The sequence below is a fragment of a genome, unplaced genomic scaffold (genome assembly GCF_019419815.1).
Source record: "Pyrus x bretschneideri cultivar Hongxiangsu unplaced genomic scaffold, Pyrus_bretschneideri_v1 Contig63, whole genome shotgun sequence".
In the NCBI taxonomy this organism is placed as follows: Eukaryota; Viridiplantae; Streptophyta; class Magnoliopsida; order Rosales; family Rosaceae; genus Pyrus; species Pyrus x bretschneideri.
In genome coordinates this window covers 1,812,913-1,838,000 of record NW_025999802.1, presented here as the reverse complement: position 1 = coordinate 1,838,000, position 25,088 = coordinate 1,812,913, and the positions used below count along the sequence as shown (strand labels likewise).

The window sequence follows — 25,088 nt, the reverse complement described above, 5'->3', positions numbered from 1 at the left end:
GATTGAAGAGTAGTGCTTAAATATTTGATTAAAAATTTATATTTAATCAGTCTCGCGACACAAAAGAATATATTAATGGCTCGTTTGATTATCGGAGGAATTAAGGAATCAAATAACTATAGAACGAAAAAAATAGGGACATGAAATAGTATGAACACCTCCCTAATTAATCAAATTTCTGAGACTGGATTATTTCATTACGAATTTTGTTAGTTTTATTACAGATTACATACAAATAAATGCAGAAAAAACTATGAAGGGAGTCCATTCCGTTTCTTTCATTCTCATTATTGTTCGGTAAACCAACGTAAGAATAATCCTTTGGAACTTGGAAGTTGGCCTATATTCATTATAGTTGCTTTTCTCCCCTCTAATAATTAACATAGTCTAAAAGCTACTGTTGAGAGTTTATGGAAAGTTCTGTTATAAGAGTCGGTCTTTAGCATTTCTCTTCTAGCAATCATGATATTGCTAGTTGCTCATCCACCCTTGAGGCCGTTTTTCAGTGGGACTATTTTTGTGCTTCTCATTAAAAATAAAAGAAGATATTGACAACTTATATAAGAGAGTTATTAATATACTGAAAGTGTTACATTACATATTATTATATAACTGGTGAGATATTTAGAAAAATATTTTTTCTGTTATTGTATAATAATGTGATATATTGCTTTTTTGTCAGAGCACACCTATACTTTTTTTTCAAATGATTATATATTGATAAATTTCAATAAACATTCAGCGTTGGTTATTTTTTTATTTTTTTTTTTTATCACAGTGTCGGTCCGACTTCTCTTAAATAAAAGGACTTCATAGTTCTAGTTATTTTATTCAATAATATATGAAGATCGGTGCAATTGTTCGAAACACACTCATAGGGAGGAACCTATCAATATAAAATAAATAAGTCAAGTTATGGAATTGTATTGGCCGTTGTTTTGGTACGCATCCACGGTAATTCCTCAATCATTTGCAAAAATGTACATTTTTGTTAAAAAAATAATAATATTTGAGTGCCGACCAAAGCTATAAAAATTAAAATATTGAGTGGCCCATGATAACGACGGAAATGAATCCTCTTCAGATCTAGTGGTTCTAATCTATCAAGTTCAATCATCTGGACCGTTGAAATTTGATCTAATGACTATAAACAGATACGCATTTTAAAAGTTATAATAACTTTAACCGTTGGATTAAATTTTAACGACTCAGATGATTGAACTTAGTAGATTAAGACCACTAGATCCAGAGAGAATCCATGTCCGATAACAACGGCCAAGTCTGCTTGTTAATGATTAACAGTCAAATTTCCTGCCCTGACTTCAAGCGTCCATATAGATGAGAACTGTAACGCGCCGATTCAGATTGATATAAAGCGATATGCCAAAATCATAATGGGTGGATGGTCCAAAAGGTAGCAGACTGATTTTTGTGCATATTTTTGTATATGCCTATTATGTGTTAATATTAGAAATTTAATGTGCGGAAATTACTTTTTTTGTATATTAATTTGATACATAATATGGGTTATATACAAGGTAACATGCATCTTAATATGGTTATTGAGGAAAAAGAAATTAGAAGAATCGGGCCTTCCTTGAAGAGTGGATGAAAGAACTTGGAAAAAGAACTTATATCATTAATTAATTTCGAGACCTGCATATCTATGTATTAATTTATACAAACAAATTAATATCAGAGAGATTTTGGACACGGTCCTTAGTTATGAATATTATTTGATTGAAACCTTGTTGGTTTTTAATTTTTGATCGAGATCCCTGAAATTAATGTGATAATTTATTTCTATGTACGTTACTATATTTTTTAAATTAAAAATTAGAAATTTTAGTTGTTTATATAAATGAGATTTTAAATAAAAAACCATAATTTTTGGGATTAAAAATATTAAAATATAAATATACTATTGTGTGTGTGTGTATAAACATGGGTACATTCATCAAAATTAACCAAAAAAATTATTGTATCAAAACATGGGTACATTCTTCAAAATCACAAAAAAAAAAAAAAAAAGATATTAGGCTTAATAACATTAGTAAATTTCTTCGATTAAACTTGACATGGATACATTTTAAAATCAAAGAAAAAAGAATGTACCCATATAAGTTTAAAAATGGATTAGAAAAAAATTGAATAGATTTTATATATAAAAAAAGGGTACATTTTACATATAACAAATTGGTATATTTAAGAATGAGTACATTTTGGGCGTGTTTGTTTGGTCACCTTAAGTTTCATTGGATTGGACTACTTGGTTAGGATTATTATTCTATGTTTGGTGCAAGCTGGGATTGAATTTAGTGGGATTAAGTCGGACTCTTGCCAACTAAATCCTTCATTAGCTGGGCTTAGCCAGAGCCCCTGAAAAGGAGGGGATTGCTAGTCCCGTTTCCCCGCTTCCCCTCACTTTGCCTCACCCCACGCCTGAGAACTTGCCATCCCGCTGTCTTTCTCCCCACCTCCCTCTTGTCTGTCCAGAAGATCTCCGAGTCTGCAAGACTGGGTTTGACATAAACGATTCAAACGAATCTAAAAGTCCAAGTCTGCAAGACTCGATTTGTAGGTATTTTCCCCTTTTTTGGGTTTTCGAATCGATTTTTCTAGGTTTTTTAATCGATTTTTCTGGGTTCTCAAATTGTTTTTTCTGGGATTCGATTTTCCTTCTGAGTGGAATTCCTAATTGTGTTTCTGAATTATAAACAGGATAAAGGGTTCTGGGTTGGGTACTTTGCATTCTCTCTCGAAGGCTTACAACTACGGAGGGTTTCAAATTATTTGATGGAAGGTCAAGAAGGAAGTTGTTATTGTTAATTGAAGAGCTATTCGGCTACAAATCTTCAAGTAACTACTTTAGCAGAAACTAAACAGAGGACTTATGAAGGAGATAAACTCTCATATCAAGAAAATGATTTTGTGAATTGGGTTGCGTTTGATTTGTGAAGCGAGGGTCGGATTTGCGAGTTGTCCTTGAAATACCAAATTGATTGATTTGATTTTTCTGGGATATTAGAGCTTTTGAGCAATTTGGAGTGGTTGATCAAATTGAATGATTTCAGTAGTTCTGCTTTTTCTGGGATAACAAATTAAAGGATTTCACTTAGTTTTGATTTTTCTAGAATTTGGTTAATTGTGCAGAAACTTTCGATGTTGGGGTTCACTTTCATTGAATAAGAATATTTTGCTACATATCATGTTTTTCTTTTCTTTTTTATCATTATTTTACTCTTAGTCTGATATTGCACCAAGCGTTTCACTAAGTTAGTCTAATTTAGTCTAGTCTAAGGCATTCCAGCTTAGTTCCTAAAACTAGTCTAATCCGAAATAATCCGGTGCAACAAACGCACCCATTAAGATTAAAAAGTTTTACATGAATGGGTACACATAAATAGCATGGGTACATTTAACAAAATAAAAAGTACAAATAAACTTTAAAAAATATGGACACAAAAAAATATTAATATATGGGTACAAATTAAAACTTAAAAAAAAATTGATACAAGTTAAAAAAGAATTACAAATTAAAAATGGGTACAAACTAAAACTAAAAATATATGAAAAAAATTTTAGTTATAAATATAAATATACTAATTGTAACATTTTAAACATTAAATGAATATATTTAGAAATAAAAAAATATTTTATTATTAAAATAATTAATGATGTTATTAATACTCAAGTCCTTTGATCAAAAATTAAAAAGAAATATGATTTTAATCAATGGAGTAGAAAAGAAAGGATGAGAACCAAATCTCTTCTCAACAGTATCTATAGCCGCTAGTGAAGACCGACGCCCTTTACGAGCTCCGAAAAATGGAAGAAAACCGTAAGCGTTGAAGTAGGCACGCTCAAAACGATCAAAGCCAAGAATGCCAAAGCAAAACTCGGCTTGGTGTTCATCAACTGGGACTGCAAGAGGCCCATGACTTGGCATATAAACGAATCGTAGGTGGTGTAATATCGCTTCTCCCAGTCCATCCAATCCGACGGAGGCTCGTAGTTCCTCTCCACCATCTTCATCTCGTGAACTCTCTTCCGGAGAACAATCATGTTCTCGTCCACCAGCCTGCTGCTGTATTTTGGTAGTACTTGTCTGCATGATCGGCTCTTGTTCTACTCGATGCAAAAACCCTAGTTGAAGAAACGTTCCGGTTTGGGTTTCGGGTTGTGCCGGAAATCGGGTGGAACGAAAAGACGTTGGAGTAAGAAGAAGAAGAAGAGGAAATGAGTGAAGTTGCTACCATTGTTTTCTATGGTGTTTGAGAAATGGGAAAATTTGTGTACTTGAAATTTGATATGCGATTTTGTGGTGGAGGCACTTAGGTATCGTTTGTAATGCAGACAGGACGGGACGGGACGGGACGGGACGGGACAGGACGGAACGGAACAGAGCAGGAGCAAAGATGCCCTCAGATGGAAACAAGGAGGAAGAAGAAGGAGACGGAGAGGTTATAATTTTGTGTTTCACGGATGTGGAACGAGTCGTTTCAGGGGGGTGAGGTGGAACTAAAATTCACCCAAAACTCGTCTTGTGGAACAGCTCGTTGCATCCGTTTTAGGCGCACCAAACGTGGGACGGAACGCCTTGTCCTACTCTGTTCTGTCTCGTCCCACGTACCAAACGGTACCTTATATATATAGGCCTAATTATGCTGCTAATAAAATAATAATAACGGACGAATAATTGGAGAGAAGGTTCTAATTTTGTAGATTAAAGAGAAAAGAAGGTGGGGCATGTGAGATTTACAACTCAGGAGGCACTCTGAGTAGCTAAGAAACCGGGAAAAGGGAGATGGAGGCTTAACCGTGTTTTCATATTTTAAGGGACAATTGCAGTTTTTCGACGCGTTATTTACGTTTGAGATTCGAAGAAGTTTAGCTCCTGTCACATCATACACAGATTGAGACCGTGGGATGGAATCCGATGGACAGCACGAATGCTGCCAATTTGGTACACGCCAAACTTGATGATGCACATTGATTTAGAGCATCTCTTAATGGTATAGGAAAATTGTATTATAAAGGTTGATGTATTAGGTTTCTTATTCAATTGACTCATGAAAAAAATTTGTCACTTCAATATATTACAGAAATCAAATAAGCAAAATTATATTCACATAGAATATTTTCTTATAAAAAAGAAATATGATGCGAGATTTGCTTACTTATGGTATTGTAGGCACCATTGCCTACTTTGAGAGAGTAGTCAAAATTGACAAACTCAATTATTTATACCATTGAGGTTACTTTTTGCATATGTAGTTCATCAAAATGAGTTTGTCTATTCCATTATATACAACATTGAAGATGTCACATCCCGGTCCGGGGCGGATCATTTCTCGGGCCCGCTCCACCACCGTAGCACGATATTGTCCGCTTTGGGCTTACCATTCCCTCACGGTTTTGTTTTTGGGAACTCACGAGCAACTTCCTAGTGGGTCACCCATCATGGGATTGCTCTAGCCCCCTTCTCGCTTAACTTCAGAGTTCCTACGGAACCCGAAGCTAGTGAACTCCCAAAAGGCCTCGTGTTAGGTAGGGATGGGAATATACATATAAGAATCACTCCCTTGGGCGATGTGGGATGTCACAATCCACCCCCCTTAAGGGCTCGACGTCCTCGTCGGCACACACGCGACCAGGGTTAAACTTTGATACCAAATTGTCACATCCCGGCCCGGGGCGGATCACTTCCCCCGCCCCTTCAACCACCGTAGCACGATATTGTCTGCTTTGGGCTTACCATTCCCTCACGGTTTTGTTTTTGGGAACTCACGAGCAACTTCCTAGTGGGTCACCCATCATGGGATTGCTCTAACCCCATTCTCACTTAACTTCAGAGTTCCTACGAAATCCGAAGCCAGTGAGCTCCCAAAAAGCCTCGTGCTAGGTAGGGATGGGAATATACATATAAGGATCACTCCCCTGGGCGATGTGAGATGTCACAGAAGATGCTAGCATTAAAGTTCAGAAAAATCGTCATAAATAATCAATTTTCAAATTCTAAACGCTGAAGTGGATTAATTAGTTTTTAGTACGTCATTAAAATTTAATTGTTATATTGGGAGTAGTCACACTATATATGACACACTCTAACCGAAATCAAGGCGTGACGGGCCCGGGTTGAGATGTGACAATATCAACAACATTTAATTGATATGTCTTGATATTCTTCTTAATTCGTGGAAGAACTACAATTTGATTTCTTATCATTTTAGACAATTTCTTAAACCATATCGTGTATAAAAAATAAAAAAAGTTGGCACAGGGAGTCGGGAACTAGAAGTTACATTTGCCTAAGAGCAGTTCCACCATAGCCTCATAGGCTGGCATCCAGCCCAAAAAATGGACCGGGCTCCCTTGTTTTGCTCAACCCTAGCCCAAGCAAGACCACAAGCTAGCCTATAATCGACAGACCTATGGGACGGCTCATCTGACGTCATGCTGACGCCAGCATGACGTCGGAGGCCATTAAAATTTTTTTTGCCCCAGGCGTAGGTCGCCGAAAGGAAATTAGAGGCGAGCCCACTTGAGCAGGCGCACTAAACCAAACTAATGGGAGGCCACGTGGCCCGTCCTAGGCTGTTGGATTTTCAATGGTAAAAAAAATTTTGAATTTGACATCGAATGGCTAGTGACATGGCTTGATCTAGACCATCCAATCCAGAGATTAACAGTCCACATTTTTCCCCTTTAAATTAAGAAAAAAAAAAAAGAAGGCACAACGGTCAGAATTATGACCATTGACCACGTGTCAACGCATAGGCTATTGGATTTGAATCTTTTTCAAATCCAACTCTCCAGATTAATTACCTAAATTAAAATTTATAAAAAATTAATTAAAATTTGTTAAAAAATACAGAAAAAATTTATTTTATTTTTCTATAAATACCTAACCCTCATCTTCCACCTTACACCACATTTCAATATTTTCAATATTTTTTACCAAAGCTTTCATATAATTTTTTAGAAAAAAAAGGACTACGTGGAAGTTCATCGAAGATGTTATGTTGTGTGAATGATAGGTTCACACTACTCGCTTCCAAAATGATACTTTTGGCTCATTTTCTGTCGCCATAAGCTCATTGCCACGCACTTGGACAATTTTTTCAAGTCCAGTGCATGCAGTCGATGCTTCCAATCATGGCAAGGAAGCCTCACATCTTAGCCCTCCTTAGAAGCCTTCGCATGTCCCTTGGCGTGGGTTTCCAGAGGTACTCATTGGTATATAGGGCTTCAATTGCAGAGCAAAACTGCATCAGGGACTCCATAATAGTTATTTCTCTCCATCCTCGCGATCTCTTTCACTTGATCTACAGATGCTTCATATGCAAGTATTTGCAAGGCAACCATAATTTTTTGCTCATGAAGAAGACCTAGAATATGAAAAACATCTTTTTTTTGCACAAAGTATGGATCATGGTTGCAAACAGCGCTCATGATTTTGTTGAACAAACTTCGTTGCATTCTAAAACGACTTCTAAAAACATGATCAGGGAATACCCTGTTGGGAATAAAATAATCTTCCAAGAGATCTTTACCTCGTCTTTCACCTTTTTTTCATCGAAGTTTACGGCACATCTGGGTTTGGCTATTTGACCCACACCTTCCATGACACGGCGGAAATGTGAGGCCCTCTACCTTCTATGGTCATCATCTTCATCCTCCTCCATTGCGAAATCCTCATCTCCACCTCCACCTTCCTCAAGATTGACCAATTCTTCCTGTTGTGCCAACAATCTGTTTAGTTGCTCCTCAAACTGTTTATGTACACTCTCCTTGAAGAAGACATTGTAAGAACTCAAGATTTGAAAATGATGTAGAAGGAATCTAAGCTAAAAAAAAAGATTGAGTTTGGTGTGAGGATGGATGTAGGGATGTAGGGTTTATATGGACAAAAAGAGAAAGGACGAGATTCTGGACAATGTCACGTGGCACTACGTAATTGGTTGAAAATCTTATCGAAATCTTGGCTAAATCATTGTAAACAGATAGTGACAAATGACTTATCGGGATTGGTTGAAAATCTTATCGGAAATCTATCCACAAAATAGTACGTTTGGATAATGACACGTGGTGTGACAAGATTGGTTGAAAATCTTATCGAAATCTTGGCTAAATTATTGTAAACAGATAGTGATACGTGGCGTGTTGGGATTGGTTGAAAATCTTAGCTGAAATCTACGTTCGGATAATGACACGTGGCGTGACGAGATTGGTTAAAACTCATAACCGAAATTAAAACTATTTTTTATGTATTATTTTGTAAAAAATTTAAATTTTTTTAAATGGACTGGGTGCCAGCATATTTTGTAGGGATGAAGATCATTTGTGCCAGCGCATTTTGTAAACTTTGTACCAGTGCATTTTTGAGGGATGTGAATGCATTTAGCCTATTATTATTTATTGAGGTATATCACTATTCACTGAATGAATTAAATAGATTGATGCTGACTTATATTTTTAGGGGTAGGCTTGCTTTAACATGCATCTTGTTTCCTTCCTTGCATATATAAACAAATGAAAGGAACTTTCGTTTATTATATTGTAAATTATTGGGGAGGTTCTTGGGAGTTGAATTTGGAGACCCCACCGGCGTGGTTGTGTCGACTTGGACGGCGATTATATTGTTACTTATTTGGTACTCATAAAACTTGATTATTTATAATTATGTTTTTTTTTTTTTTTTTTAAATTTTTGAATAAACAAGTACGAATGAAGACTGAAGTGGAAGCCACGAGCAAGAACATACAAATTCCAAAACTTATTATATACTGGTTAATTACAGGTTGCTTAACTGAGAACAACTAGAACCCTAATATAATTGAGGAAGCTAGTTAATTTCCAGCAGCAGCAACACCCACCAGGAAAAACAAAAAACGTACGTATAGCAAACAAGGAAAATACTTTTGGCATTAATGATGATTTCAAGATGCCCATAAAAAGCTATTTGATGAATCAGGAACTCGTTTGAAGTTCGGGAAAAAGTACCGCTAAACTAAGGGCTAGTTAATTAGGGTTTTGTGAGTCGAAATTTGATTGTATTGCATGTCCTGAACTTTGCCACAAGTGATCACTATATGAAACATATCTAATGAAATTTTGTTTTTGGTGAAAAATAACTAATACAAATTAGTAATGTTATGAAGACTAAATTTGTTAAGCTAAATAATGTGAAAGTTGATGATTGATAAACACGCTCATTTTCTATTGATGATACGTCATTTAGTTTGCAAATGTTGTTTATAAATTTAGTTTCATCAGCATTATACAATACACACTAATTTAATATAGATACACGAGCGATCGATTTTCCAAAAAAATAAAATTTTAAATAAATAATTAATACGTGTATCTATTTACAGAAGCCAATGAAGCCATGCATGCATGAACTAAAAGTGAATATTCCCATTGTCTAAGATCCCCTTGAAAATGTCCAGCAACGGGAACATCAAAGCGGCCGCGGATACGGGCACGCTGAGTGTAACAAGAGCAAGCATTCCCAACGCCACGCTAGGCCTAGTGTTCATCAATTGGGATTGCAGCAACCCCACGCCTTCGCAGATGTCCGAGTTGTAGTGTGCATAATATTGCTTCTCCCACTGCATCCAGTTCGACGGCGGTTGGTGATCATCGTCCTGCATCTCCGCGTCGTGAATTCGCATTCGAAGCACAATCATGTCCTCGTCCACAAGTCTGCCGTCGTAGTTATCATGACCACGCGACGACGCAGAAATCGTCATAGGACAACGCCTACGCCGTATTTCCAACAACCCCGTCTTTCGGTTACTGCCGGAATTGAGATGCCGCGACGGTGGCAGAGCTGGGTGGTGAGCAGAGATTAGCATTGCTGTAGACATGGTTACAAAGCTTGCAGCTTTTCCAAAGTTTGATGTATGTTTTTGTTTGCCAACAAGGCACGTACAAGGTACATATATATAGATGATACCAATGTGAGAGAGAGAGAGAGACCGCGTAGGAGTGACATGTGACAAATTGCGCGTGGCTTTTTTGGGGTTGGATTCATTGAACTTGAAGATGATTTGGCGGATAGGGGGGAGCCAGGAGATTGAACCCTCGAAGAAGTTTCTTGTTTTGGAAGTAATGTTGTGATGGGGACGGCAAACCAAATCTAATCCTTTGATTTTATACATTTTGCGTAACCGTTTTTTATGCGTGTCAGCAGCCGCCATCTCATTTTCTTTTCCGACGCACTTTCGGTTAAAGTTGGAAGATCTCATATGATAGTTATCAGTTAAAGACTCGTTTGAAAACGCTTTTAAAATAACTGTAAAAATAACTGAAAGAACTCAAATACTTTTTTAAGATTTAATTGTATTTTTACTAATGATTGATTTTAAAAATATTTTTTTATTAAAACGCTTTCAATTATTTTAAAAATAATTTCAAATGAGCCTTAATACACATCTTACGAAGACAGTTTGATCAATTTAGCACCGTATTTTAGAATAACTCAATCTTCGAAGCTACATAAAGAGATGGATGCCAACAGCGACATGACAATGTTACAAAGATTTGCTGTATAGACGTTTCTAGGTAGCGTTGAATGAAAGGCACGTTTTTAATTTTAATTTTTAATTTTTATGCCAATGCAACATATATATATATATATATATATATATATATATATATTACACATATTATAATAAGTCTACCGAGGCAGATACTCAAACTTGAGCTCAAACGAGCAATGTGCGGTGGTGGCTGTCGTAACCAACTAGCCTAATCTGTATTACATTGAAAACTCTGATAACATGGAAAAGCTTTTGCAAGATAAGTAATGAACTAATAGAAAGATAGTAGTGCAAATCATGCCTTTCTCTTGACACAAAATACTGAAAAAGATCCCACGGATATACGTCTACCGGTCGACGCCCGGTTGCCATGATCATATACGAAAGACATACATCTTCATCCACTGCAAGGTGGTAGCTATGATTTCTAAGTTGATTTGGATATACAATACAGCAACACGATTAATCATCGTCAATCGTCTTGTTTCATAGAAAATATGGCTCATTGGGACAGAAAAAGGCACGAGGCTCCCTTATTTGCTAACATATCTCCTTTACTTAGCACCTGTATGAAATAGATCAATAAATAGTGGCACATCTCATAACAACACTACTAATGCCTAAGTAATCACAAACCTTCTAGGACAAAGTCAATCGGAGGTGATTCACTTGGTGGCTGGTTTAATTCGACTTTTTCAACTGTTACAGGTTGTTCATTATCTTCATTTGGCTCGTTTTGTTCATCTTGTTCGGTATTTAAGAGCTCAAGTTGCACCGCTGGTTGGATTTGGTCAAGAGGTGCGGCCTCCAGCAGCTGGTGTTTCGGTTTGTTTTTCTGAAGGAGAAGGTAAGTGGTGCTATACCAAAACAACAGTATTCTACTTTGAGCTACCAATGTCTCCCTAATGTGACTTCCTCCGAAAGAGATGCGTTCAAGTGCCTGCAAAATAACAAGGAAACAGAGTAGAAGGTCTTAGATATAAAATATCAGTGACAAAATTATCTACTTCATGCGTAGTAAAAATATTCATATGAGATAGGATACTGATCGCAAAATCCCAACACCTATAGCTAGATATTGCTGTGGAGGAAGCATTTCTCAATCAACGATACTGTGTTAATTTTAAGAACCATACACATGGAAGTACAAAAATTCTGATAATAGTGCGAAGGGTTTACGGCTATGCTTCCTACATAGTATTAGGTTCTATTAATAAAGAGCAGACGGGTTCATTTTATTGAAAGTTCAAACAGGTTCCTCCTTGTACCTGCTCTCCGTTTTGAATATCGTAAGAATGCTGATGATCAAATTGAAGACCCCTAAACTCATTGATGCAAAGACCTTGAAAGGCCCTGAAAGTGTACAAGGCAATTATACAATCGTAAGGTAAAGGAGACAATACTTAATTGTATCATATGATCTATATAAGCAATCAATGGACTTCTTTCCTTCAGGAAAATGGCAAGTGATCTTTGATCTTACCATCTAATTAGAGAGACACTAGGAATCCAACGAAAGATGATTGGTGTATTCTCTGCATTGACATAATAGCCTCCAAATACAAGAAAAACTGTCATAAGTGAGGGTCCCACGGCCATAGCTGCTTCAGTGGTTGGAACCATAGCGCCAACAGTTAGACCCATAGCAGAGGCCGCAAAAGATTCCACCGTCACAATACCACAAAACTTCCCAAATCTAAAAGGCCAAAAAATTGCATGTAAACCTTGTGATCAATCTTAATAAGGTGGTATAATAAAATTTGCAAAAAGAAATTACCAACCAATGAACAGTAAGTATCCTATACAGGTATACAGAACCCAGACATTTTTAATTCCAACTCCTTTTCTACTCCCCGCTTACTGATTGCCCAATCACCCTGAATCCCTGATATGCATCTATTAATTTTGGCAAAGGGAAACCACTCAGCTTATTCATAATATACAGTCTAAAATATGGCAAGTACATGCTTAGGCAGATATTAGTTTCCACATGTCTGGTAAGGGATTTATTGCCTCTATTATTGGGAGCCGTGACAGCTTCCTTATATATTGTGCGTGCAGGTGTGATTCTGTGTTACGGTTACCAGATTGGTAATTGCGTCTCATACTGCAACCCAAATTAAAGAATTTACATAACACTTGACGATAACCTGGATATTCACTTGAAGAATTTACATAATACTGCAACCAGGAGGTTACAGAACATCATCTCATGTTGGACATTCATAACAATGATGAAGATAACCTGGATAAAGTAGGATGAAGACGAGCCATGGGGTACAAAATGGCGCCGAACATTAATGGAAATGCTGACCCAACAGGAATCTCAGCCAACAACTTAGATAGAAGATAGGGTCCTAATGTATAAGACCCTTTAGCGTGTTCTCTATTTACTATTGCACGCTCCTTCGGGAACACACCCACAGTCTTTGTGAGAGCAGCCATTGCTGTGTTTATTACAGCAACCTGAGAGAAAATATCCATAAGTAGGACCAAAGGAAGTTAAAAACTTATATAGAGACATTGGTCTTCAATAAACTTTTTGAATATTCACCTTATAAAAAAACTTTCATTCTTTTACATCTAAAGCTCATAATCATATAATCAAATTTTGTAGAAGGGATTGCCAATGCAGGAAACGAGGAGTGTCTCTATGCAAGTTGATTCAGGAACTAAAACAAGAGTGCTCATAGCCAGTTTTGCCAATTCACACACTTGATAAAAAAAAAATTAAAGGTAAAAAGGTCTCAAAATCATGTAGAAAAAAAAAAAATTCACACCTGAAGCAATCCCATTCTGTCTTGTATTGATGTCTGAGATCTTCCCATTCTCCAAAAAACTGACCCAAATATGACTGCTGATGCAACTGACATTCTTGCCCGAACTTTATTTGTTGGTCCATCACGAGAAGCCTAATCAGTTTGTTTAGTCAATCAGACAGAATAAGTAACTGGAGTTTAATCATAAAACAGCCCAATTCATCATTCAAGGTTCAAACACACCTCCACAGATGAATATCTGCCTTACTGTAGAGTTCTAACATGCTACTTAAAAAGTGTGGGTGTTAGGTTGATAACGAGTTATATTCTTAAAAAGCTTTGTCTGGCATTATAAAGGAAACAACTAAAACAATCTCTAAACCAAAGTGAACTAATTTACCATGCACATTGAGCTATTCTTGTTTTTGTCTGTTCTTGAGACTAATAATTAAGTACAAAGCAAAAGGTCTTACCTGCATCCATGCACGCTTTAGGAGCAACCGGAATTGCCTCCACCAACCTCCCTTCTTCTGAACTCTGTTTTTCGTGTTGAACATTGTTCCTTTGTTGGAAATTTCCCTTCTTGTAATGGGAGTTGCATAGAGAACTAATGATGCTTGTTGCGAAAATGATTCAACAAGAGCATCTACTCTTTTCTGAGAAGAGTAGACACTTTCGGCAGAACTGTAGTCAATGGATATGAGATCAGCTAGAAACTCCGCAGGGTTCACATGATCTGGGCAATTGTACCTGTTGGATAAACCAACTATTAGTTAAAACTTTCACAACTTTACAGCCACATATTGAAAGATATCTTCCTGTCTAAAAGAATGTGGCTAATATATTTACCCTTATCAAACTCTGGGCCACAAAATATATTGCCTAGACATGTCCCAATTGCAAAATCTACGTAGCCAATGTCCAATCATCCCAACTTAAGGTTTAAACCACATCTTTGTAATGAAGAAAGTTAATATCTATGCATGGTACGTGCGCAAAAGACAGTATTTGGTACCAGATATAGTCACCAACCCGAATTTAGAGAAGTATGCTAGTGGTTCATCATGTGCAGGACCAGCATAGACAAGTGCACCCTCTGTTAGCAACACGATGTCATCAAATTTACTGTACACAGAACTTCTAGGCTGATGTATGGAGCAGATTACAGTATGTCCATCCTGTGCAAGCTGTCGAAGGGTTTCCATTACTTTCTCTGCCTGAAAAGCATCAAGTCCTAGAAGCAACATAGGTAAGAAGGTATATTGTGTCAAACAATGTAAGTAAAAAGTTCTGCTTCCTGTTTCTACGAGAAAATAAAGAGACCATCTCCAGCAAATGCTAGCAATCGAGGCTTGCTTACCAGTAGTGGGTTCGTCAGCAAATATAACAGAGGGGCTTGCAATCAGCTCACATGCCACAGACAGTCGTTTCTTTTCACCCCCACTGATTCCTCGGACTTTCACATCACCAACAATGGTATCAGCACAACTAATCTATTGTGATAAACAAAACAAAACCAAAATTAAAAAACGAACTGAATAAGCTTACAATCAGTACCTTAATCATTTCCAATAAGTTCAAAATTCGTAAATTCTCATGGCTAGAAATTTTTATAGCAAAAAAATCAGTCATCAATGCATTCTTACCAATCCCAACTTAAACAACAGGCCGTTCACATACTCTAATCTTTCTTCGGAGGAAGATATCTCCGGAAGCTGCAGCTCCGCGGCAAGAGACAACGTCTCTCTCACCGTCAGCTGCGAGAAAAACAGGTCCTCCTGTCTCACATAAGCAAACCTTAACCCCCCAACACAAAATTAAACAAATGAGAACCATATAATCAGCACAAATTCCAATAAAAACCATAAAACAAGCCATGAAACTTAAACAAAAGCTTACTTATGGGCTTTGTTTGGACTAGGATTGCCATTGACCTCCAACAATCCCGATAAACGTAGCCGCGGTGACGCAGCAAGCTGACCCGCGAGTACATTCAGCAGCGTCGTCTTTCCTGATCCTGACGGCCCCATAATCGCCAGTAGTCTCCCCGGTTTCGCTTCTCCGCTTACGTTTTTAAGCAGAAATCGGACCTAAGCATTCAAAATTAAGGAAATTTAATCTTCTAGCCTGCACATTTTCTCGGTAAACAAACAGGTCGAAACGGGAAATTTCACATGAAAATTGATGAAAGATGGAAACTTACAGCTGCGGAGGATTTGTCAGAGAGGGAACAGTTGATGTTGCGCCACCGGATTGTGACCGGAACCACTTTTCCGACATCCGGAGTTTCGGCTTCGTCGTCTATCGCATCAGTGTAGTCGTCGCCGGCGTCAGCCTCTGGTGAGATTGCTGGGCCTGGGCCGGAGATGAGGCGGAGCAAGAGAGCTGCGGCGACGGCGGCAAGGGCCTGGCCCAGGCCGCTGCCGCCGATGCCTAATATCATCTGGCCCACATTTTTCCCGCCTGATTGAACCATTTCAGCGAACCACTGTCGATTTTCTTCTTTCTTTTGCTACAGCTGGAGCTGAGCTTCACGCCTGGCTTGTGAGTTCTGAGTTCGCTGCTTACAGTAAAGAGATAAAATCCGGAGTACGAACCCCAACGACGTCGTTTGCCAGAATGTTTAACAGAATGAGTCTCCCATGAGCGACGCGTGTCCCCTTTGAGGATAAGAGGGGTTTGGGCCGGACATTTGGGTGAGCCCACCACACACACGGTGGTAATATATACGGATTTGGGTTGTTCAATTTCCAGTCTTCCACGCATAATCCTACCCAAACCCGTCCGAGTCGGGTTGGTGCGAATCGAATTTATTTGTTGTCCCCAGCAAACTGTAAACACGCCTGCTGTCCGTGGAGACCATCCGTCGTCGTCTCCTTCTCCCACAATGGATTCCTTTTCCGCTCCAGACTCCACCTGAGTTGCCATCGTCGATCCGATCATCTTGCCATGTCAGCAGGGTGTGGGCCCCACCTCCGCCGTCTCCCTTTCGCCTGAAGCATTCTCCCTAACCAAACAATGGCGAGCAACTCCAAGGAAGAGCCCAAGACCGGCCCCCAGTCCAATCGCTGGTACAACCTAACCCTCGGCCCCTCCTTCAAAGACGACTCCGCCAACAAGTACTGCACTCTCCGATGTAAGTATTTATCCCGTCCTATCATATCCAGTCCTATACTGTTTGGTTGGGGAGAAAATCCACGTCTTTTTTAATTCCTTTCGATTCTTTTGATTTTTGGCCCGCAGATGAATTCAAACCGGCGTCGATCGACAAGACGAAGCACGGGGCTCTGAAGAAGTCCAAGGACAATAGGGTTGCGGTCGAATTTCAGAACAACCAATTGGGGAAACCCAATGTCACGTTCAAGGGGAGCAGCGAGGAGTACAAGGACAACGACGCCGTTTTGTTCTTTGACGGCCAGACGTTTCGGTTGGAGCGGCTTCACCGCGCCGTGAAGCAGCTCCGTCATGATCGTCAGCCTGGGGAATCGGCGGCTGGTATGGCCGTGGACCCGCAGCAGTCTCCAGTAGGCAAGGCGCCCAAGCTATCACATCAGTTTAATCCTGGTAGAACTGCATTCCCCGCCGTGCCGGTGAGTTATTGGTTATTGGAAATTATGATTGAAGATTGAATCTTTTGTTTTGGTTAATGGAAAAGCAGCTGAAATTTGCAATCTTTTGATTCGTTTTCTGTTTCATCAGGTTGAGGTGGAACGGATAGATGTTGGCGTGCCTGAAAATCCAGGTTCGTTTTCATGCTACTTTTTTCTTTTCTTTTTTGTTTTCAAAATAAGCGTATTCATCGGATTTTTAGCTTCTCAAAGAATGCTTTTCGATCTCTTGAGAGGATCGAAATTAAACTTCATAATTCCATGATTAAAGTTGAGTAGACATTGCTTGTTCTTTAGTAGCATTTCACTAAATGAAGCTCTGTATGCAATTTAGAACAGTACGGGCCATGCGTTCTCTGATAATGTTTACTTGTTCTGAATTTGATTGTGATCGCGATTTGGTATTGCAATGAATAAGTACTGACAAAGTCAAATTCAAAACCTTTTCGTATAATGATATTTGTGTTGGAATTAATCTCGATGCATTTACTTATTTCCTAGTGAAGAGGAGGAGTCCATTTTGTTCGAACTTAACTTCTTGTCATTTTTTTCTCCTTAGTAAAGATCAGTTGTTTTGTGTTATAGACTGGGGTGCTTAATTTCTTCACTACCCAGTGGCAATACACTTTCGGTGCACAATTTTGATGTGATACTTAGAGATCCACAATTCAATACCTTTTACTGTGTTTGAGATAACCAAGCCCAATTTATATTCACTTGGGGCGGCTCAAGGGGTCCTCTCAATCTTGCCCAATGGTTATCTTACATGTTAATTTTTATGTGATTACTATGTTTGTACTGCAATAGTTTACCAACTTAGATGTTACTATGTCAACCCCATTTAAATTTTGAAAACTTTGGAGAGGTGTTCATGGGCCGAGCTTTATCCATTTATTTAGTTCTTAAATCAAGAATGACTTTACAAAAATTAAGCAGTTAGTTTTTCCTGGACTCTAAGAAACTTCTTTTTACTTGTTTTTTTGCTGAATTAATCGGAGGGAAGCAATTGGGTAGCTAGATTCTTGGTCATATGATGACTGATCAGTCGCCAATTGTCTGTCGTACTACTTTGGCATGCTTATGTATGTGCTAACATGACCTTCATCTTGCCTTTTAGAAGTCTACTGAAAACATTAAAGTAGAAAGTTTCTATCTTGCTGATGTCTTTATTTCTCTGCAGCGTCTTGTCCCAAAGCTAATGAAGCAGCTGCTGTTTTAACTATTTTGTTTGCACGGTTATCGTATATCCTTATGTTTATTCATAATCGACAGGTGCGAAAACTGCCAGTAAAGGTGTGGTTGATTACCCATCTGATCAACCAAATGTATCTGCTGCCTCGCCAGGCCCTAAGAATGAAGAAGTTGACGACGAACACCAGGATATAGATATTGTAGACCTTTTTGGTAGTATATCACCAGACGATGGGAATGCTGCTGAAGATGAAGCCAATGCTGGATTTGATATCAATATGCTCCATCAGAATGAAAGTGACAATGAGATTGCTGATGTAGATGATAGCGGTGATGAAGTTGACAAGGGGCCAAATGCTGCAGAAGCCCTTCGAGCCCAGGTGATGAATACCCAGGGAAGGGAAACACACACTGATATTTTTGGTGACGAGGGGAATGCAGAAGGAAGGAAAACCGAGACTTCTAGTTCAAGTAGCAGCAGTGGAAGTAGCAGCGGAAGTGAGAGCAGCAGTAGCGGAAGTAGTAGTGGGAGCAGCAGCAGCAGCGGCAGCGGAAATGGTGGTGGTAATAATGCAGGCAGCGATGACGATTCAGTCAACTCCATCTGAGACATCAGGCAACTATAATCTTTCGGGAAAGTTTTGTCATAGGCAGTCAACAGTCCCAAAGATGTTTACGCAGGTAACCAGAGCTCGAAGAAAACAGAAGATAATACGTAATGTTATTTACACATGCTATTATTTTGTGAGAACGTGATAATGATGCCGCATAAGTTTTGTCATAAGCCATACCTTTGTATGGGTTCAACATTTCATTTGAAAATTTTGACAATAAAAGAACGTGCAAATTTTGATTCATAAAAAGCAAGAGCTTGGAGCTTTTAATATTTAGAAAAACTAATGAAAAAGGTTTGAAAACTTTGAGTTTCAATGATAAGGATAAAATAAATGGTAAAGTGAATAATACCAGATTAGATTTTTTAGTGTAAAAATATGATTTTTCGTTAAAGTAAACAGTACCGTGGGCATTTCGTTAAAACTTCCTTTATATTTTGATTACATTCGATTTCACGTTCCTTTGTGAAGCTTTTACTGGACCTACGAAAGTTTGTTTCGCTATTTTGCTGGACAGATGACACAACATCGGCATCTTATTAAGCTTTATTAACATTATTTGTCTTGTTTTAAAATTGAAAAGCTAACTTGCTAGTGTTATTATTCTGGAGGGATTTTTTAGCGTACCGACAAACGAAAAATATTTTCGTTTTCCTGTATCATAATAATTTATCGTCAATGGCTCTTAATTGCTCATGACATTCCTTAATCCATAAATAATTATAGTTAGTCCTTAAAAAGGGCAATTATGCTTTGGTCATAAAACCCACCAATCTTGAACCTGCCAATACTTGAAAAACCCAAATCGCATCGCTTAATACAGGTCACCAAATTTGAAGATCTCTATTTCCACCCACCAAATTTGGAGATCTCTATTTCCACCCACCAAATTTGCTATTTTATTTAGCTTCAGCTTTCGCGGTGGAATTAGCAAATCCCGCGAGTGAAATTACCAAAAGCGAGGGGTGGATGCAAACGCTTGTCGTACTGTACAAATAAGTGAATTCGGATTTTTGCCCTTTTTGTAGGATTCTAAGAATCCGTCAATCTTGTTTATTCATCGTATATCGTATGGTCAGAAATTATTTTAAATATTTTTATTTAAAATTAAATACAAACAATATTTAATAAAAACTGATCACACAATGCATAATAAAAAAATACGATTCACGAATTTTCAAAATCCTCGTAAATGTGAAGGATCCTGTTGGCAATTTTGTACCTAGGAAAAAAAGAGAACGAGTGCCACGCTCCATTTGACGAGCGTCGGATGTTAATCACTTCCAATGTTTTTTTTATTTTTGGGCACCTGAGAAATTAAATTTAAAATGAAAGACAGATAGAGTGTGAACTTGCACTTTTATGAGATCAAATCAAACAAATCAAAAGCTCCACTGGGAAGAAATCGATCAACTCTTTCTTCTTCTTCGTCACAATAAAATCCCGACCTGGAAACCCTAACCCTCGCTCTGTTAGACAGAGAGAGAGCAATTTTTATGGAGAGAGAGATGAAATTTCACGGTAGTTGATCCAACACATAACGAATAGTTGAAAACTGTTGCTTCTTCTGCGGCCCAATCTTTAAAGACCCAATCTTCAAACAGTTTCTCCACCGCCAACAGCCAGCTGAGCCGCCATCGAAACCGACCCACTATGGGAGCTGAGAAGAAATGGCTCCTTACGCTCTTCTCAGCCACATTCATCTCCCTCCTCCTCCTCCTCCTCTCCTCCATCTCCGCCTTCAGCTCCCCCAAACCCTTCCCTTCAATTGTCCAGCATGGCTCTCGCTACCCGCCCGCTTTTGCTTACTACATATGGGGCGGCCGAGGCGATAGGGCTCGGATCTTCCGCCTGCTGCTCGCCGTCTACCATCCCCGGAATCGATACTTGTTGCATCTTTCGGCTGACGAATCTGAAGACGAGCGCCGCCGTCTTGCCACCGCTATCAACGCTGTCCCGGCAATTCAGGCATTTGGGAATGTGGATGTGGTGGGCAAGCCTGATCGAATCACTTACATGGGGTCTTCCAATATTGCCACCACGTTGCGCGCGGCGGCGATTTTTTTGAAGGTTGATAGTGGTTGGGATTGGTTCGTCACTTTGAGCGCCATGGATTATCCACTTATCACTCAGGACGGTATGCCAATTTTAAAGATCGGATTTTGTTGGGAAATTCAATTTACTATTGAATATTTTGTTTAAATTGACTGAAGGAATCTGGCTCTTGGGTTGGGGAAAGTGATTATCTGGGGAAGTACTTATATGTAGGCTAAATAATACGAAAAGTTTCCATTTTTGTTAGAGCCATTTATATATAGGAGGGAGGCTGGCATTGCCCAGTTTGGGGAAAGTGTTTGATGTTTGTATTTCCACTAAAGTCCAGTCGATTTCAATTGGGTCAATATGGGGAATTTAGCTTGTGGCATTAGTATTTTCTGGTCCCTTATTAGATTCCTTGTTAGTACATATGACAACGTACAGCAGTGACAACGCAAGTGGCGCGCCTCTTTGACAATTCTGTGAAGCTTGTTTGTCTAAGGAGGCGATGGTTCACTTACTTCATTGTTGGGTGCCATGACATATTTCCCTCTTGTTTGGTGCGCTTGTTCCGTGTCGAGGCTTATTTGAAGATTTCATGGCCCAATTTGTTCTTGTTACTGTTGTTATTGTTATAGCTTTCATTGTGCTGTTTTTAACTTTTTATTGATAAATCACAAATCAGACCAACTTATTCAGTTCTGCTTCTGTTTTGTACTTTCAGACCTGTCTCATGTGTTCTCCTCTGTTAGAAGAGATCTCAATTTCGTTGATCACACCAGTGACCTTGGATGGAAAGAGTAGGCCATCCCTTTTGCTAAGTTTTGCTTTAGTTTTCTGAGGAACATATTTCTGGTTGGACCTGAACCCGTGTTTTAAAATTTTTTATATAGGTTGTACAGGGTCCAGCCAATTGTAGTTGATCCAGGGATATACCTAGCTCGAAGGAGCCAAATTTTTCATGCTACAGAGAAGCGGAAAACCCCTGATGCTTTTAAAGTATTCACAGGCAAAGTCTAACACACTTTTATGTAAGATTTGCCCATATGGATACGCTGTCCACGCGTTGAACTGCTAATTAGAAACTATTCGTTCCTGATTTGCAGGTTCCCCATGGGTCATCCTGAGCAGATCATTTCTGGAGTTTTGCATTAATGGTTGGGATAACCTTCCCCGGACCCTGCTTATGTACTTTACAAATGTGATGTTGTCCCAGGAAGGATATTTCCATTCAGTTATATGCAATTCACCAGAGTTCAAGAACACTACTGTGAACAGTGATCTAAGATACATGATCTGGGACACTCCCCCGAAAATGGAACCCCTCTTTCTCAACACCTTGGATTTTGATCAAATGGCTCGAAGTGGAGCTGCTTTTGCCCGACAATTCAAGAAAGATGACCGTGTGCTGGACATGGTTGATAAAAAGATCCTCAAGCGTGGGAGAAATCAAGCTGCCCCGGGGGCATGGTGCTCAGGCTGGAGAAGCTGGTGGATGGATCCTTGCACTCAATGGGGCGATGCTAATATCTTGAAACCTGGGCCCCAAGCAAAGAAGCTCGAAGACTCGATTACTAACCTTCTCGATGACTGGAATGCGCAAACAAATCAATGCCAATGAAGATGTCTGTATTGAAAATGTCTCCAGATACCCGGTGTGGTTTTCCAGCAAGCTAAACTCGATGATTAGTTTGGAAGATTGGCAACTGCGAGGATACATTTTTTGACCCCTAAGAACACACTTCTTTTTCTAGGTTCTTCCAGTCTCATGCTTGACTATTGTTTATAAAGGGGCGTGGGGGCAGAGTAGAAGGGAGAAACATAGCGAGTTAGGTTGAGGTATTGAGCTGTACCGTAGCATGGCGGGCTGTTATCGATGGTATGGCCACTGACAGGCTTGAGGAACCGAGTTCATAAGAGGCTCTCCCTCTTTTTGTGCTGCCATTCCATGATGTTGTATGTTCTGCTTCGGATTCGGGTTATGTTCGGACCTGTTTGAATGTTGGATCAAAGATTCATTCTTTCAACTCTAATAGGTTGTATCTTCTTCTAAATTCATAGTGAATCTCTTCACCTCTGATTTTGTTGCCAATTTTTTCTGCTCTGCATTTTTGATTGGGTGGTGCTTTCCATTCGTTCATTTTTACTTCTCACACTCTTCTCAATTTTCGACCGTTGGATCGAAAGAATTGAGGAAGATCAACAGACAAATTTTAGTAAGGGAATATGTGAATAGCGCTACCTTTTTGATTAACGGTGTAATTGGTGAATTGTCGTGTTAATTGATTTTCTTCTTCAATCTCCGTGACTCGTGTCTAAACCTTCCACCTTTCTATTTATTAATTAATATCACCTGTAACCAAAACATTTATAAACTCTACAAATATTATAGACTGAATCGTTCATTTTATTTGTGATAATAAAATGAACGGTTGGGATTAATCAGAATTAGAATTTAGTCATGCCGCCAAAAATAAACGCCCGACAAAATATAGCCGTTTAACCAAAGCTTCTTGGTTCTCACGGGGCTCTCAAATGGGTCTCTCCCGAATTTTCCCTCTTGTATCAAAACTATCCAAAAACTTCATTCGCAATCGAACACTCCCTACCGAAAATCCATCTGGGTTCCTCTGCAACCGCACTGCTAGTTTTCACAGAGCAATCCACGACGGTCTGGAAAAACCCCTAGTGATAGATGACGCCGGTGATAAAACCCCACTTCTCAAAAACCCCGAAGTCTCAGAAGATGCTGAGAAAATCTGTAAAATTCTATCCACCAGAAGCTCTAATTCCCCAATCGAGAGCTTCCTCGACGGCGCTTCAGTCGAGGCGTCGCCGACGCTTGTGGTGGAGGTCTTGAAGAAGCTCAGCAACTCCGGCGTCCTCGCGCTCTCGTTTTTCCGGTGGGCGGAGAAGCAGAAAGGGTTTAAGCACAGCACGGAGAGCTACAATGCGTTGATCGAAGCTCTGGGTAAGATCAAGCAGTTCAAGGTGATGTGGGAATTGGTGAATGAAATGAAGATCAATGGGATGCTGAGCAAAGAGACTTTCGCACTGATTTCACGGCGATATGCGAGGGCGAAGAAGGTTAAGGAAGCCATTGATGCGTTCGAGAAGATGGCGAAGTTTGGAATGAAGGTGGAAGGGTCAGATTTCAATAGATTGATTGATACTCTGAGCAAGTCGAGGCAGGTTGAGAGAGCACAGGAGGTGTTTGATAAAATGAAGAAGAGAAGGTTTGAACCCGATATCAAGTCGTACACGATTTTATTGGAAGGATGGGGCCAAGAACAGAACTTTTTGAGGTTGAATGAGGTTTATCGAGAGATGAAGGACGAGGGTTTTGATCCGGATGTTGTGACATATGCTATTCTGATCAATGCACATTGTAAAGCGAAGAAGTACGATGAAGCGATTGAGTTGTTTCGCGAGATGGAGGCAAAGAATATCAAGGCTACTCCTCATATATTCTGCATTTTGATTAATGGGTTGGGTTCTGAAAAGAGGCTGAGTGAAGCCCTTGAGTTTTTTGAATTGAACAAAGCCAGTGGTTTCGTACCGGAGGCACCCACGTACAATGCTCTTGTGGGGTCTTACTGCTGGTCGATGCGGATGCAGGATACGTTTAGGGTGGTGGATGAGATGAGGAAATGTGGAATCGGTCCCAATGCCCGAACTTACGACATAATCTTGCATCACTTGGCAAAGGCTCGAAGAACCGAACAAGCTTACTCCATTTTCCAGCAAATGAGTAGGGAGCCTGGCTGTGAGCCAACAGTAAGTACGTATGAAATCATGGTGAGGATGTTTTGTAACGAGGAGCGCGTCGATATGGCAATGCAGGTTTGGGATCTGATGAAGACCAGAGGAGTCCTGCCGGGAATGCACATGTTCTCCACATTGATTAACAGCTTGTGTCATGGGAATAAGTTAGATGACGCTTGCAAGTACTTTCAAGAGATGCTGGATGCCGGTATTCGACCTCCAGCACAGTTGTTTAGTAATTTGAAACAAGCGCTGCTCGACGGGGGAAGAAAGGATGTTGTGATAAGTTTGGGTCTGAAGATTGACAGACTGAGGAAAACTCCGTTAGTTGGGTTGCGCTAAAGAGTAATATCCAAGAGCCATTCTACATGTAGTGATGGCAGCTAAAGACTGATGTATTAGAGTTTTGGAGCTTATTTTTGTTTATCCAGTGTTCAAATTGTGGTACTATTGTTTGACAACGTTGCATATTACTTGGAGGAAATCAGAAAACGAAAGTTGCACAGATCAACGTTCGAAAACTACATCGAAAATCTTTTCAGGAAACACATTTACAGAATTCTC

At 39.3% G+C, this 25,088-nt stretch overlaps 4 protein-coding genes across 9 annotated transcripts; 3 read left to right on the top strand and 1 right to left on the bottom strand.

Moving 5' to 3' along the window:
- Positions 1–10,836: 10,836 nt before the first annotated feature.
- Positions 10,837–15,876, bottom strand: LOC103947048 (ABC transporter G family member 7). Of its 6 annotated transcripts, XM_009357887.3 has the most exons (12): positions 15,513–15,865; positions 15,209–15,399; positions 14,956–15,106; positions 14,670–14,802; positions 14,342–14,543; positions 13,783–14,059; positions 13,331–13,462; positions 12,796–13,016; positions 12,034–12,246; positions 11,819–11,903; positions 11,187–11,490; positions 10,837–11,115 (listed from the first exon to the last, which is right to left on the bottom strand). In XM_009357887.3, exons 1-12 carry the CDS (start codon positions 15,783–15,785, stop codon positions 11,105–11,107), a joined length of 2,193 nt encoding a protein of 730 aa, XP_009356162.2. In that variant the 5' UTR covers positions 15,786–15,865; the 3' UTR covers positions 10,837–11,104. The 6 variants fall into 6 exon arrangements, 2 of the variants coding, with proteins under 2 accessions (XP_009356162.2, XP_048428978.1); XR_007254028.1 differs by lacking the exons at positions 10,837–11,115; positions 11,819–11,903 and adding an exon at positions 12,564–12,657 and having other exon boundaries at positions 11,276–11,490; positions 15,513–15,876; XR_007254027.1 differs by lacking the exons at positions 10,837–11,115; positions 11,187–11,490 and adding an exon at positions 12,564–12,657 and having other exon boundaries at positions 15,513–15,876.
- Positions 15,877–16,119: 243 nt separating this feature from the next.
- Positions 16,120–18,965, top strand: LOC103947047 (ELL-associated factor 2). Its single transcript, XM_009357886.3, has 4 exons — positions 16,120–16,445; positions 16,553–16,899; positions 17,009–17,051; positions 18,190–18,965. The coding sequence occupies exons 1-4, from the start codon at positions 16,328–16,330 to the stop codon at positions 18,714–18,716; spliced, it is 1,035 nt and encodes a 344-aa protein (XP_009356161.2). The 5' UTR covers positions 16,120–16,327; the 3' UTR covers positions 18,717–18,965.
- Positions 18,966–20,002: 1,037 nt separating this feature from the next.
- Positions 20,003–22,837, top strand: LOC103947046 (beta-glucuronosyltransferase GlcAT14A-like). Its single transcript, XM_009357885.3, has 4 exons — positions 20,003–20,859; positions 21,484–21,559; positions 21,653–21,768; positions 21,866–22,837. The coding sequence occupies exons 1-4, from the start codon at positions 20,376–20,378 to the stop codon at positions 22,378–22,380; spliced, it is 1,191 nt and encodes a 396-aa protein (XP_009356160.2). The 5' UTR covers positions 20,003–20,375; the 3' UTR covers positions 22,381–22,837.
- Positions 22,838–23,259: 422 nt separating this feature from the next.
- On the top strand, positions 23,260–25,045 carry LOC103947045 (pentatricopeptide repeat-containing protein At1g71060, mitochondrial-like). Its single transcript, XM_009357883.3, has one exon. It carries the CDS (start codon positions 23,295–23,297, stop codon positions 24,864–24,866), a length of 1,572 nt encoding a protein of 523 aa, XP_009356158.2. The 5' UTR covers positions 23,260–23,294; the 3' UTR covers positions 24,867–25,045.
- Positions 25,046–25,088: the final 43 nt, after the last annotated feature.

Coding starts and splice junctions, on each gene's coding strand:
- LOC103947048 (XM_009357887.3), bottom strand. CDS start 15,785: ATGGTTCAATCAGGCGGGAAAAATGTGGGCCAGATGATATTAGGCATC. Junction 14,544..14,669: donor TGCTGACGAACCCACTACTG/GTAAGCAAGCCT, acceptor TGTTGCTTCTAG/GACTTGATGCTTTTCAGGCA. Junction 13,017..13,330: donor ACAGAATGGGATTGCTTCAG/GTGTGAATTTTT, acceptor ATTTTCTCTCAG/GTTGCTGTAATAAACACAGC.
- LOC103947047 (XM_009357886.3), top strand. CDS start 16,328: ATGGCGAGCAACTCCAAGGAAGAGCCCAAGACCGGCCCCCAGTCCAAT. Junction 16,446..16,552: donor CAAGTACTGCACTCTCCGAT/GTAAGTATTTAT, acceptor TTTGGCCCGCAG/ATGAATTCAAACCGGCGTCG. Junction 16,900..17,008: donor CTGCATTCCCCGCCGTGCCG/GTGAGTTATTGG, acceptor CTGTTTCATCAG/GTTGAGGTGGAACGGATAGA.
- LOC103947046 (XM_009357885.3), top strand. CDS start 20,376: ATGGGAGCTGAGAAGAAATGGCTCCTTACGCTCTTCTCAGCCACATTC. Junction 21,560..21,652: donor AGTGACCTTGGATGGAAAGA/GTAGGCCATCCC, acceptor TTTTTTATATAG/GTTGTACAGGGTCCAGCCAA. Junction 21,769..21,865: donor TGCTTTTAAAGTATTCACAG/GCAAAGTCTAAC, acceptor CCTGATTTGCAG/GTTCCCCATGGGTCATCCTG.
- LOC103947045 (XM_009357883.3), top strand. CDS start 23,295: ATGGGTCTCTCCCGAATTTTCCCTCTTGTATCAAAACTATCCAAAAAC.